This window comes from Cuculus canorus, chromosome 2 (genome assembly GCF_017976375.1).
Source record: "Cuculus canorus isolate bCucCan1 chromosome 2, bCucCan1.pri, whole genome shotgun sequence".
NCBI lineage: Eukaryota > Metazoa > Chordata > Aves > Cuculiformes > Cuculidae > Cuculus > Cuculus canorus.
This window is the reverse complement of record NC_071402.1, coordinates 109,812,579-109,828,115: the sequence shown is the minus strand read 5'-3', so window position 1 is coordinate 109,828,115 and position 15,537 is coordinate 109,812,579. Positions and strand designations below refer to the sequence as shown.

General features: G+C 40.7%; 1 protein-coding gene across 1 annotated transcript in view; it reads right to left on the bottom strand.

Annotated features, from left to right (window-relative positions):
- Positions 1-9,485: 9,485 nt before the first annotated feature.
- The window catches only part of SEPTIN7 (septin 7), a 66,721-nt gene continuing 60,669 nt past the window's right edge, over positions 9,486-15,537 (bottom strand). The window contains exons 12-14 of the mRNA XM_054057888.1: positions 13,219-13,354; positions 11,086-11,225; positions 9,486-10,538 (exon numbers count right to left, since the gene is read on the bottom strand). Of these exons, the coding sequence (XP_053913863.1) occupies positions 10,499-10,538; positions 11,086-11,225; positions 13,219-13,354 (316 nt within the window). The 3' untranslated portion in view covers positions 9,486-10,498. The remainder of the gene's footprint in view (positions 10,539-11,085; positions 11,226-13,218; positions 13,355-15,537) is intronic.

Below are 15,537 nucleotides of genomic sequence, written 5' to 3'. Positions count from 1 at the left end.
CCCACCACACGCTTGGGCGCTGCTTCCCCATGCGGAAACAACGGGCATGGTGCTCTGCAGGAGACCGAAGCTGAGGTGGATGTTCCTGCCTCTGGCAGCTCGTGCTCCAGGACACTGGGAGAAGAGGCAGGGATGGCAGGCACCAGCCCCGCGATCCCAAATTAGGTCAGTGGTGCTGTAACTCCTGGAAATGCAGCTGCGGGGATTAGGCACAAGCACTGCTCAGACACTGTGACATAAATACCCTGAGATGCAGCTTGCAGGTGTTGGTGGGTCAGAACATCTGTGCCCCTCCCTGCAGTCAGGGGCCTCAGGGGCTGCTCCAGAGGGCTGGAGAGGATGAAGCCTGCAGTCATCCACCCCGTGCTCCTCTCCTGGCCACAGCCCCGCCATCCCCAGAGGGCATTGCCCTGCCTAGGGGTGGCTGTTGGGTCAGTCACCTGCAAGGCATCGCAGCGGGGTGGGAGGAATCACAACAGTGAATGCAAGCAATCTCCCCCAGGAAGCCGGGAGAAGCTTCCAGTAATAAAGCAATTACCTGAAAAGGCTGAGAGCTGCCCCAGGAGCTCAGGAAACTCAGTTCAGTCATAGGACGAAGCCACCGTCAGCACGGACAGCAGCTGCCAAGGCATGTTCCCATTCACGATGCAAAACCAGGATCAGCCTTTTATATCGTGTGTACAAGTACATAGTATCTCTACGTAAGTTCACATGGATAAAGATGTACAGAGCAACTTGCTGTTTTGGAGACATTGGTCTCAATTAGCACTTTAAATAGCATTAAAAGCCCTGGTTTCTGAGTAGTGAGATGCCTTTACAAGGCAATCACATTTTCTGTGCGGCTTTTATTTCTTTAAAGTGCACACAGGGGCAGCAGCAACACTGTCAGGGGGTCCCTTCTTGCCATTTTGTGATGCTCTCACCAGTCTGGTGTGCTCCACATAGCTGTGGATTTCAGACTAGTTTGGTTCAGGGTTTTGTCTTTTCTGTAGCCACTGGAGCCACCCAAGGGTTGCAGAATAATTCATGTGGGAAGACACCATGTGGAGGTTCTGGTCTGATCTCCCACTGATGGCTCAGACCAGGGTGCTCAGGCTTGTATCCAACTGGGCTGCAAAACTCCCAGAGACAGAGCCTGCACAACCTCCTGGGCAGCTGCACGGCCACCCTGTGGCCTCCCCTGAACTCGCTGCAGTTCATTGACATCGATCATGTACTAGAGGGGGAGATGCGGTGTCCACATGTGGTCTAATGCGTGCCAAGCAGAGGGACATCACCTCTTCCTTTGACCCACAGGCCATGCTCCTATTCTTAGGGATGCTACTGGTCTCCACTGCCAGGGCACTCTGGGGGATTACACTCAACTCCTGTCCCATCACCACCAGGCCTTTCCTGCAAGGCTGCTCCCCAGCCAGTTCCTCTCCAGTATCGCAGTCAGGAGTTAATCCTTCCCTCTTGCAACACTCGGATGGTTTGTTCGCAGGTTTTCTCCACGCAACTGCATTTCCAGAGCTTCACATGCAGGAGGATTGTCCTGGTAGATGGAAAGACTGGAAGACACGGAATTCTGATATTTAAGAAAAACAATGTTAATGGCAAGAGCAGATTTTAATTGGAAGAGTTTGATGGTAATGTAAAACTAATCAAAGAGTAATATAAATCACATTCCAGAACGATGACCAGGACAAGAGCAGGAGATGAAATAGAAAGTAGAAGCATGCCTACTGTCAATGCTTGCAGTGAACCCCACTACTCACAGTCACTTCATGACTTAATAAACTGGTCTCCTCACCTGTATCAAATGAAATTCCGCAGGCTTTCAGACATCTACTGCTAACCATCTATCTTTACAGACAGGAATATTTTAGTATATTTTAAATCAGTGTCACTTGTGTCTCTTTGACAGTTTCTAGGAGTTTCTAGGCTAGCATTTATTGTCGGCACAGCTACAGAGATGATCTTTCATTGAACCAAAATCTTGTGATCTGACTTAGTTTTCTGGCTGCTTCTTTCTCCATAACAGACTCCCTTATTTTCTTAGTCCCTCTATGTTTAAAACAACATGACCTTACCTCCAGCCTGCGACATTTTAGGCTTCTTCAAGAAGATCCCGTTTAAAAATTAGCTTTAGCCTTCTTCCTTTTGGAATTAGTCCCAAATGTCTTTGCATCCCACCAGTCTGAAGCCAAACAATGCAGTGGATGAAGCACACAGAAACAGTGAAGTGGCTCAATGGGTTTAGAACAGCTTTTCCAGACGCCGAGCATAAAAATCACCCAAGTTTATCAGATGTGGACTAGCTAGTTTGTGGTCCCAAGGATGGTAATAAAGCCAACATATCTCAGGTCTAACTGCTGCAAAGTCAATGGGGTGCTAACTTTTTTCATGTTAAAGCTTGAATTCATATTTAAAGTGTTTTGCTTGCGACCCACAAGACTTCAGGAGTGCACTGAGACTTAGTGGTGGGAGTGAAAAAGAACAACAGCAGCAGACACATCTTTTTGACCAGAAACCTGATGCAGCATTAAAGGCAACTCAAGCAAGGAAGGCACAGCATCATGCTTTCAAAATTCACTCAGGATGAGTACTCAGCTCTTGATTTGGTGCATCCAAAACACATGGGACTGCAGCTCTGCTACACCCCATCTCAGCATCACGACGCCTCTCCCTACAGACCAGAGTCAGTCTCGGATAGAGAAGCTGAGCAGCTTTGGTGTCCAGCTGCTGGAAAAAGCACATGAAGAGCTGAAGTGCACGAGGAACAGCTGTGAACAGGAGTACATGAGGGCTGAACACTGCTCACCCAGAACAGCAGTTACTGACTGGATTTGCCCCATTATCCCCTTGCTCAGTAGAGTAACAAAAGCCTAGGTGTTTTTGCAGGTACCATGGGAAGAGGAAACGAGCTGAATGGTAGGAGAGGATGAAGAGGAGGTAGAGGAGAAGGGCAGGACAGTGTCAGGGATGGTGGTGGGGGATGAGGCCATGGGGGGCTGGGGTGGGAGTATCCCCATGGGGTCTTTTCCCCACAGTCACTGTAGGAGCAGGAGAGGCCGGAGCTGGTGGACCACCAGAGCAGTGCCACGGAGAAGGCAGGTGGGAGACTGGTGAAACAAGGGCAAGAGGATGAGGAGAAAGGTCCTGGAAGTGAGCTGTCACTAAGCTGCCCTGCAGGGAAATGCTGGGAATGGGAAATTGGAGATGTTTTTCTAAACAGACCCTTTGAGAAGCCATTAAAATGCACACACATGCACATCCTAATATTCAGGGAAACTTTCTTGCTGCATCTTTCCCTAACCTACTGAAGCCACCATGCAGGGAGAGCATTTGTTAGTACACATGGAGGCAATTCCTGCATGCCCTCACACACCACTGGCTCACTAGGTTGTTTTTATTGAAAGACGTTGTGAAAAACCCACCTTCTCTAAACAGGAACAGTAGCTCTAAATTCAAGTTACTTCTCTAATGTGCTTCTGAAAACTTTATTGGAGTGGTTGGAAAGGCACTTCTGAGAAAGGCAAAGGCTGCAAACAAGAGCCTGAAGTTTCTGCCGCTTCCAGAAAAGGAAAACTAAGCCCTTTGTGATCCCATAAGTTGAATTTCATAAGGCAGAGGATGTTGCCACCTGCTGCTTAAATATGGGCAGTCATTAGTTTTTCTGGCATGTGGGTAATTTCTGGGTTTTTAACCATTTTGTAGCCCAATAAACCTGGGTTGGAGGCAGATACAGGGGGATAGAGCCTGGAATATGCAGTACTAACAGCTGGTTTTTTGCACTTGTTAGTCAGCTATCAGTGACTCCTCTTCCACCACAGCACTGCCAAAAACAATGGACCGTGAAGCACTACCTTCTCTGCAGTTTCTTTACTGTAAACAGGTATGCAAATCAGGTAGGCCACCACAGCAAGCAAATGACACCTACAAAGCCCTCAGAGGAGCCTGGGTAGGTACTCAGCTGCTGCTTCTTCCCTGGTGCCACTTTGTACAAGATGCAAATCTTTGGCAACAATGAAGATCATGGGAGACCAAACCTTGGGTACCCAGAATCAAAATCAAGGCAAAAGGGACTTTTAAAATTCAATGCATAACCTAAATGTACTTGGAACAGGTGTTGAACTGCTGCCCTGATTTGCAATTCAAAGAACTGGGTCATAGCATTGAGGATTAGAGGGCATACGCTTTGTATAGGATTAAGTAAAAAGGTCCACATTTCTGTGAGTGACTTAGTAGTCAGAGAGAAATGAAGCAAAACCAGCCCGAGTTGCCGTGCAGGCAGAGCTGATGAAGCAGCAACATTGGATTGCTCTTCCCTCTGGTGAAATGCCTCCAGAGAAAGATCTATTAAATACAACCATCTGGAAGAGAATCTCAGCTGCAGATACAGTCATGATGCTGAGGAGTCGATAGGAGGACAGAGCTGGGGACAGGGCTGAGCAGCTGGACCAGCACATGAAGACTAAGCTACACACCCACCGGTGGGGCCAGGGGAAAAAATCCATGCACAGTCCTGGGGCACCTAGAGATGCAAAGCATTGGGAATCACACTGATTCAATCTGAACCTACTTTCTCATTACTCTCTGTAAGGTCTCCTTAGGCAGAATGAAATTATGCTGATACTTAGTTCTTTTCTTCATTAAGTTTTCTGGGAGTTGAATCGGCTCCACACAAGGGTCTAAAACCACCACAACAGCCAAAGAAAGGGAAGGCGAAGAGCTAACGCTGTACCAGGTAGTAGAACGCTCAGCCACCAAACCCATTTCATCCATTGTGCCTCTCACGCCCCTACCTCCATCCCCTGGAAGATATTTTTCCTTCTGCAGGGAGATCATAATTTGTTTTGGATGGAAAATTAAAGAAAATTACAATTTAGGTGATTTTCCCAACTCCTCAGAGGCCTTTACTAGCCAAGTGAAAGCCTAAACACTGTCAGCACAGTTCTCAGACTTGGCAAATAAAAAGGAAAGCCTTCTTCTTTGCAAGGAACCAGTGGTGCGCTGGTGTTATCACGCTGCTCCAGATAATCTCCGCTAAAGCCCACAGTGCAGGGCAGCTTTTGCTGGGAAGAGGGCAATATCATATCGTTTCTGAATCTTAACAACCTCTCCTCAGGCATAAAAGAAGTTCAAATCAGCAAAGATTTCAAAACTTTTGAAAGTTGCCATCACACTTGCTTTGTGAGAAACATATGGGTATGCCAAGTCTGCGGAAGAGAGATTCAGCAGCTCCCAAAGGAGAGGAACAAATTATTCTCAAGGTATCTAAATAAGAAGCTTTCCAGACCAGAAAAGGGATTCCTCCTGCCTCTCAATACGCTCAATACACTACAAAAATTTCCCTTGATCATTGCAACATGAGTGGGTTTTTTCCATTTCCTTTCATTGGCTTCCATGAAGATTATTGCTAGTAGACTAAGGAGGGAGTGGAGGGTGGGGAAGGGAATCTGAGAAGCCAGAGAAATATTCACCCCTGCAGCCTTGGTAAGAGCACTGCCTGCCATCCAAGCCCATTTGCAGGTCCTACAGTTCAATTGCTAGGCTCTCACCCATAGTCCCAGATGCCCTCCTCTATCTCCTCATGTAGGGATGCCCCAGGCAGCTGTGGATACCTGATGAGCAGATCAAACTCTCTGATGTCACAGCTTTATATCCTGGTGACCATGGGAAAGGAAAGATGTTCTGTTTACTGTACTTCTTCACTGCTGTCTGTAGTTGAAGGCAGCCAATGACTTGTATCAACAAACAAAGATCACAAGAACAGAGCTTTGTTCCAGCATCAGCAGGTGGTTACATCCAGGTGTTGGGGAAGAATCGCATTCAAACTATCTGAAGATGACCTACATGCTCTTTACTGGGACATAGCACGCATTCCTAAAGATGAACACTTGTGACTAATTAGAAGCAAAGAAAGCCACCAAGAGCAACAGCTAAGTAGTTCCTGGGAGAAGTAACTATGTGGCGACAGGAAGGCAGGGGTAGGCAAAACCACAGCACAGTGCAAAGCTTTGGAAGTGCTCCCTCCATTCCTGAAGGTGTCGGTGTGGGCACTTCATTTCAGAAGGAGCAGCACAGCAGACCCTGGTGTCAGAGGCAGGCTATTGAAAAGGCTGGCCATCAAACCCACCAGCCACCTGGCAGAACAGAAGATGGGATGAAGCTGAAGATACTCAACAGAAGATGGGATGAAGCTGCCGTGCATTGCAGAGAAGGGAAGAATCGCCTTTTCTGAGCTTTCAACAGCACACAGTCAGGAAACAGATGTTGGCAGTGGAGGAATGTAAACTGCATTGAGAGGGTTGGAAACATTAAGATTAAGCTGGTAGGAAAGCCTACAACTGTATGTATAAGAAACCCCACCAGCTGGACCTCAGGGAAAAGCGTGTCCTTACTTCGGCCATGTAACATGGCCTGTCCTCGCTACCCAAAGACAAAAAAAGCTCGACAATGCTGCACAAACAGGAAGATGAACGCTTAACACCCTGGTTTGCTCCACAAGTTCAGCTACGCGCTCTGCTTACTTCCAAAGCATGAACTGGTAATCCAGCCCAATTCTTGATTTCCATATTATTTGTATTGAAACCTTTAAAAACATTAATATTTTAAGATATTTATATTTAAATAAGATGGAGGGGTTTCTAGAATCAATTGTTCACAATCTTTTATGCTTAATCTTGAAATTATGAAGGGGAAATGTCAATTGCCTCACTTCCTGGGGTGCCAATTTGAGGAATGATTTTGGTATTGCTCGAGCAGTATTGCTGACCAGGAGCAGTACCCTGGTGATACAAGGTTAAATGAACTCAAGAGGTCCAACGTGTAGCCTTTCAAGGAGTCAGGAAGAGTGCTAGCCTGTCATTGACAACTAATGTGGGAAACCACAGCAAAAACTGAAAAAAATACACCACTCCATCAAAACCTGGCACTTCGTATCTCATGCTGGATGCAGGAATATTAGCATCCAGGTATTTGGGATGTTGAACCTGAATCGTGGCAATCCAATACGGAAATGTATTTTACATCACAAGCAAGTCTCAAGTTTGCAGTCTTTATTCACTTTTTCATATATAAATATATAGATGCATTTTCCTATCTATCTCTATATAAATCTATCCACACCTTCATGTAAGTGTATAGGCTCACACAGTTGCACACTCAACAGGGCTGTTCGCAGCGCCACACTTGCCAAGACCAGGATTATATTTTCCCTTCCTCATTACCTCTAAGAGAACACACTCTAAGCTGAATCGAAATCTTCATTCTCAAACGGACAACCAAAATCTCCAGCCTCATGACTGCCTTAAGAGTAGACGACTTTATTCTAACAACTACTGTTACACAAACGTGCAGTAGATCATAGAATCATAGAATGGTTTGGGTTGGAAGGGACCGTAAAGATCATCCAGTTTCAACAGCACTGCCATGCGCAGGGACACCTCCCAGCAGACCAGACTACCCAAGGCCCCATCCAGCCTGGCCTTGAACACCTCCAGGGATGGGGCGTCCACAACTTCCCTGGGCAACTTGTGCCACTGTTTCACCATCCTCATTGTGAAAAATTTCTTCCTAATGGGTAGTCTAAATCTGATCCTCTCCAACTTAAAGCCATTCCCCCTCACCCTATCACTCCATGACTTCGTAAAAAGTCCCTCCTCAACTTTCTTGTACGCACCCTTCAGGTACAGATATATAGAACTGTTCTTTAATACCTCTTATTTCATGCCTCGGTAGAGCAAGGAACATTTCATAGCATACTGTAAGAGAAAAAACAGACAGGACTAGCACTGTCCTGTGACATCTGGACGCAACAGGTTTCTGACTGCCTGGCATACATACCACAAAACCTCTGCTGCACGTTCTCAAAGTTGTGACAAGTACAGGGAAATTTAATAACCTATTTATTAGGAAGTAAAATGAGTTTTGACTTTAAGAAAAATATGCATGTAAATTACTACTTATTCAGTGGAACTAAAAAAAATAATCCTGGGCTGTATCACAGTACTTCTTTAGTTTATAGTCTTTTTATTGGCTACACAGCTACTGTAGTGAAGTTCATGCCTCCTATTCTCAATTTTTTATTATTTTTTTTTTTTTTTAGTTAAACTAAACCCCACAACTGTAGAGTGCAGAAAGTCTGAAAAATAATTCTTGTTTTTGGGAAACTCATACTCTTCTGGTCCAGACCAAAGCATTTAAGAAACAAGTTGAGAGGTAACAAATATTGTCCCAAAAGGGCAGTGCTCCATTTCAGAAGAGAAGTCAGAACACTTGATTTCTATATGCCCTACATTTTCATTCAAATACAAATGTCATGCTATAGAATATGCGTGCCCTCAGACAAAAGTTCTAACAAGAGCTTATTGTAGTTTCCGAGTAAACGTGTGTGTGTAGTGATAGAGGAGTGGGGAGAAAGATGACAAAAGCATGATTAAAGCAAGTTTCCTGACAAATGAAATCCCTATTTCAAAGTAAATACGAATGCTAAAGCACTAACATAACAGCACAGTATATCCTGACTTTTGGACAGTCCTAAAAGCAATTCAGAATCTGCAGCACTGTCCTAGATGGAAATGGTTGCCTGTTCTTTACACGACTCAATGTATTGAATTAAACTGAAACCTGAGGTGGGGGGAGGACCAGGTGCAGGTAGTGTACATCCTCTGTGATGTATTCAAAGCTGATATTTTGTAATTATATTTACTTGAAAGGGAAAGTTATGTCCACTTACCAATAATCAGTGTCTTCTTTGCAAACAGATAGGCAGTATATTTGAAATTAGTTAAAAGGAGGCTTTTATATAGACTACTGAAAATGTCTTCATTTCTTTGGGAAGCAGAACGAATGCTATTTCTGATAAGCAAAACTCATGTAAATGAAAAATGAACAAACCTAGAGAGACAGCAGGGGTAATCCAAGGGACATCTGCAAAAAAGAGACATTCTCCATTGCTTCACAGGTAAAGACAGGCATAAAAAGTCCTCATCAATTTTTTAACAACTTATAGGCTGCCTTTTAAATATCAGGCTCCTGGCTATTACATTTATTAGAATTGACACAATTAACTAAAACCAAAGCCAAACCAAAAAAGCCCACCCTTGCCATCAAGCCTAACAGAAGTACCCAAGGAGGCTGCAAATGTGTTGTCACACAACCACCTCACCAGATCCAGATAAAAGCTTGCAGAAGGCCTAAGACTGCAAAAAGTATGAGTACAAGTTCCTTGTACTCACACAGCAACTCGTGTGCAGACACCTGGTGCCCTCTGCTGGCCTATTTAGACCCTTGTTTTGCCAGTTCCGAGCACAGACACCGAAGCGGGATATTCTAACAATTCCACAAGGCAGAGGCATTTCCCATACTTTAACCTAATTCCTGGGGCAAAAGACAGACGTGGGTCAATGAAGTCCGGATGTAAGAGAAAAAGTTCAAACACCTCCCAGAGAAAATACCTGACTGTTTAACAACTTTAAAATTTCCCACACAGCAACGTGTTACATCACAACATTGTTTATTATGTGACTTTTTACAATACAAACAAAAATACAGAAATGCAGTATATGAATACAGCTAAATGCGAAATGGTGATGTTTCTCTTGAGGCCATATTCCCATTTCTAGTAAAATAAAGAAAGACTGCACACAGGTAGAAACAGGTTGGTAGTTAACTCCACAATTTTGCCTAGAAATGACCTATAAATGTGTTTTCCTGCTACTTACCATAAAATGTAAAAAGGGAGTTAAAGGAAAGTTTTACTCACTGGTTCCTACCATATGAAAGAAGCTATATTCTATTTAGGAGGGCCAATATATGGAAAAATATCTAAATTAAATGTTATTACAAAAAAATGAAGCAGTAATGAGATCCTTCTGGCTAAAGAAGTTACTAAATAAGAATAGCATATATTTAAAGAATCCAAAACATAAAAGGGTTGTTATAAAAAGCTTAGGTGCACGGTAAGCCTACAACTTTTGTTTTTCCATGTGTACTTTTAAACAATGGAAGTGTCAAAAATAGGGTCAACTGTGTTAGACTAAATTACATTATTGTATACGCTGCACTGAATGGAATTCTTGTATTATAATAATAGAGAAGCATTGTTTGCATCGTATTATGGCAATTTATCCTCACTAAAAACCGTCTAGAGTCCTTGCAGTTTTTAATATCCTGTAAACCGTCAAACCACCAGAACATGATTGTACAACAGTAAAATGTTTTTTTTTCATTAAAATGACATCTGGTTTTTTTTTTTTAAAAAAAAAAAAAAACAAAACCCCAAAAACGGAAAAATAAAGTACTTAGAGCTGTTATTTTTCCAAGTACACAACACCCTAGACAATTCAAGGCATCTCATTATCCATCAAAATTAACAAAAAATTTGTCATGCTGTTAAATCCATTACTATGGATACAACTGGTGCAAAATTGGTCAAACGGATCCAACAAACACTGATGTCCAGGCTGGCATGTTGGCAACTAATACATAACTGGTGGTCAAAATGATGCATTTAAAATATCTTCCCTTTCTTCTTATTCTTTTCCAAGGTTCTAAAATGATATTTTAAAAAAAGTTTGTTAAGTAATGAATACAAGTTCAAATTAAAAATTCCACTTATTAGGTATATCTTTTAGAATATGCATTTAATAAAGCCTTAGTGGTTCCAATACAATGTATGAAAATCTACTATGTATGCAGCACTTGTACATGAAAGTCAAGAAATGCATTTTCCACTACATTCCCCCTTCCATGGACTAGGAGAATTAAACACTTTCATTCTCAAAGCTTTAACTTTTTATCCCTCAAAAGTCTGATGCAATCTAGTTTTCAAATATAAATTATTTTAGATCGATCTAGTTATGTATGGATGTGGCATTTTTGCAGATCAAAATCTGCTTCAGAAGCTAATAATCTCCCCAATATTTCTGATATGTGCTTATTTGCAACTAAAAGCAGTTCAAGATTTTTCTTGGCTTTTAAGTGACACTTCTGTAGTGGTCAAATACCATTCATTGATCATTAGCACCACAGAAATTGTCTTTCAGCAGAAAGCTACAGTGTGTTTACTGTAAATTACAGGACAAGACTCCAATTTACCTGGAAGAATTCTGTTGTTCCAAAATACGTTGTTGAGCTTCCCAGTTTGCTTTCTCATCCTCAAACTGGCGACGCTTTTCCTCTAATTCTTTGTGTTGTGCCTCCAAATTCTTTTTCATTTGCTCATGGCGTCGCTGCAGCTGTATACAAATTTAGGAAGAGTCAGTAAGTGCAGAAAACACAGCAACATTTGGAGCTGTAGTAATAAACATCAGCAACTATATTAATGCAAGAAAATACAGTACTATACTTTCTCTTCAGAGAGAGTAACTCATACTAAATACTATAAGATTCTCAGTACTGTCAAGAACAAAACCAAAAAGGGTATTAATCCCATAGTCTCATTTTAGATTTAAACACCCCAATTGCTTCCTGAGTTACAAATAGTTGTAAGCAGCTACAAGCGGTAAACAAAAGGAAATTCAAGAATATTTTGAGATTTTATGCAAATGTTAAGAATCAAATTGCAGAGCATTTGAATATCAGCAATGCATAAATAAGCAGTATCTTCGACTTCGTGCCGGGAAAAAAACCCGAACATTTATTTCCTCCTATACTCTTCACTATATAAAGCATCTATTTAGGAAAACATTAAGTAGATTAATTTATTCACTAATAAAATAAATTATTATTAGTATTGTTGAAGAGAATTGTCGGCACTGCCAAAACAGTATAACAAGTCTCTCCCACAAATTGGTGAGATAATCTAATGTGTTGCATGTGAGGATGGAGACACTGCCAGAAGAAGTTATTCCTTCTGTTTGGCATAACATGGCTTTGAATTGAATTAAATAAAACACTCTCTTGCCTTACTCTCTTGCGAGTCCCTGTCTTACATGACAAAGGCATATCTCCCTTCATATTTCCCTTCAAAGCATATTTCTCTTACAGATTTTTTAAATGCTTTATACTCATCTACTGCCTGCTTTTCTACATTTTGGGGAAATACAACAGAGAAGTTTAGGAAGTCAAGAATGGTGAAGAAAAACACGTGATTAACTGCATTAACACTTAAGAACTGGTATCACAGGATGCACTCAGTCAAAAATTCGTAAGGTAGTACATGAAAAAATACCACAAACCAAAACCAAAGATTTTTGTTAGTTTATTTTTCGTATAACAAGGAGAGTTTGAAGTCCAGGAGTATAAATGGATTAAAAAAGATTCCAGACAGAAACTGAGGAAGGATAAATCCAGCAACTAATTAAACATTGTGATCCAGACAAAAGATCTAACTTTAAAATCATAAAATTGCTGATTGGCATATCCTAGCATTTCTATCTTCACCTGTTTGCTACTCCAAAAGGAAAAAAACCCGTGCAGATTGATGTATTGTTTTCCTCTGATGCAGTATGCCTTGGCTCCTTTACAATGCCTTGGCTGCCAAGCATCTGAATTACCCTTCCATGTTTCCTCACTCTCCCTGAAATTTGGAGCCAAACTTCCTTTAGGAACTTACAGGTTTGAACTTCTTTACTAGGCTTCTTGCAAGAAGCTGCCTTTTCAAAACTTAAATTATTTTTCTACTTAAAAATAATTTTATAATAATCTCCAAAAAAGATCCCTTCAAGAGCTTCTTGAAGCCCATAAAAAACCAGTTTCACTGTGAGGACTTCACCTGGAGGTGACAGAAACCAGATCTAAACATCCATAAAATTTATGTATGCTCAAATGACACCAAAATACTAACAACAACATATCCTTGGCTTTCTTAGTCTAGTCATTCTCATTTAGATGATTTCTCACAGACACTATACCAAATAATGCCAAGCCAATTATCATTATTAGCTTATGTTAACCATGGGAGTCTCAAGAAAGCACAGGGAAGAAAACAAGCATAAATCATGCCAAAGAAGAGGGTAAAATGAAAGTGAGAAATAAAGTACTATTCTAATATACTGTGAAAATAAAAGGAGAACGCAGGTGAATATTAAAATTACATTTTAAGCTTGAGCTTACACTATTTTAGCAAAAACAACAAGCTGGGAAAGAGTAACTGATTGTCTTTAAACATAAAATCTAACCACGGAATTGATTCCTACGCAGAGGGTATTTTGCAAAGCCCTAGCAAAAAAAGGCATCTTTGCACTTGTTCAGACTCAAGCATATTCAGGTTTAAAACATTTTGATTACCTCAGCTTCAGAGTCCTTCAGTTTCTGAACTTTTTCTTTAACTTTCATCTCAAACACCTGTTCCATTTCCATTTCCATTTTTTTCATTTTGGCTACATGCTCCCTCCTTTCCTCCTCCATCTGTGCCAATGGGCTCCTGCCATAAAGCCAGAAGAAGTAGTTAGCTATTAAGAATTCTTTTTCCTGTCTGCTACATTAGGGCATCTGTAAAAAACAAGATAAAAATGCTGAGGCATTAAGATAAATAACTTTGCTGTATGCACTGCTAGCTTAAATTTAATCTGCTTTATTATACTGACTATTTAATTGAGCTTTTCCCAAAAAGTCATTTCACACAGTATCTTCCCACGACACACATTTCATTTGCACTACATTTAGGTTAACAGATACTCTTGACTTCCTATCTTTAGTAGAACCTGGTCAGGGAAGGGGAAGAAATCAAAGTTACAACAAAACGAAAAAATTTAGCATCTTCCAAGTGATCTTCAGGCATCTTTTTCCTTCCCGTTCAAACATATACAAAATTAACGGAAAGATCAATAAAAATTTTAAGTGTTGCAGACCAAGTTCCATTTCCTCTTAAAGTCTTCACTGTTGAAAGTGTAAGTTAACATTACAACTGTGTTGCACGTAGTGGTCATGCTTTTATAGAAACAGCAACTTCAGAAAAAAAGGTTTGGGCAACTGCACGTCAATCTGTCATGAAAGCATTAGTTGGAAGATTTTACTTGAGAAAGCTAATAATTTACTTAACATATAAAAATCATATACACCAGTTTCAGTTTTTCTATAGACTTTATGGTAACTGATTTTCTAGTTCCTACTGAACTTTTAAAGCTGGATAAGACTGCTATCCAGGTTACGTTGATACAAGTTTTAAATATCAAGTTTCACATTACATAACCAATATAACAGGATGATTTTGATCTAGTGATGATTGCTACACACAGTCTTGTAAGACTTTTCTGCTGTTCAACAAAGCAATCAAAACAAATCACCTGCCCCTTGTTTCAGTTTTAAGTATGCATGCATTTGAAAAATTACAAAGTTTTAACTATTGTGTCGGTAAAAATGAAGAACTGAATATATAGGGAACTGTTACAGTCAACCAGCAGAAGATCTCTACCGTAATCTATGCAAAAGTCATCGAGACCAGCAAGTTGTAACATAGACTTGGCAAACCTAAGCCCCATCAAAAATAATTTTTCCTTCCAATTCTAAAAAAAAAAACCCACAAACAAAAAAACCCACCCTATTCTGATTCAATTCATGTAGAAAAATCATTCTAAAAGGAGAATGAATTGACTAACTTTCAGTGATGACTGAAACTTAATTAGCACCATCTATTTTGCTTCAGAATTTGCCACTAAAGGAGCGAAGGTTGTGTATCAAACATAGTAGTCAAAGCAGGTCTTAACTAATGGATCATTTTGTTCTTACTGCTTGCGTACTTTCGACAACTGACCATAGAGTGGAAGTAATAAATGTCATATGAACTCAAAGCCACATGAATTTCTTCAAATACCAGTATTCTTAAGTGTGCTTTAAAGGTGAAAATTTGGAGTCGTGAGGAGAGAGAAAATGGCTTTTCCATTTATAAAAAGTTATATTTAACCTGAACTAACAGTTGCAAAGCTTGGATTGAAGAATAAAATGCTGTGTAGCATGTGGAACTGAAACCGATCCTCAGCCTAATGTTTACTTTAGCCACCCAAAAGGCCAACTGCTAGCAACTTTTGTCAAGGAAAAAAATAAATGGTTAAACACAGGTGAAGTATAATAATACACGAAAATTAGAAGAACATTAAAGAAGAGGTGAATAGCAGTACTTGTGGAAGCTAACCAGCTGTCAAAACAAGACTATTTTCTTGTTGTTACATTTTAGAAGTGTAAAGTTCTCAAATGTACCTGCTCTTCAAAAATTGTGGTAGAATCTGAATGCTGAGGAATCATTGCTACAGTTTCTACAGACTTGAAAGGGGAGCAGAATTGTCCTTTTATTGACAACCAAATAATCTAATAGGGATGTCACATGGGTTGTATTTGAGAAAGTAGCAAAAATCAGTTTTCACAGAAAGTTTGGTAAACTAACAAGAGAGCAATTACAGCTGAGAGCTTTACAACATAAGTCACAACTGGTTTTAAGTCTTAAGTATGTGGTGTGGGTAAACACACATCATCTTGTATTTCAGGACAAAACTATACATGGGACTTGAACAACAAAAAAAAAAAGGTGAAGGAAAGAAAAACAAACCACTAACAAAGATGTCAAACATTTCACTAATTTAACAGGATGTATGTTAAAACAGCCGTCTAAAC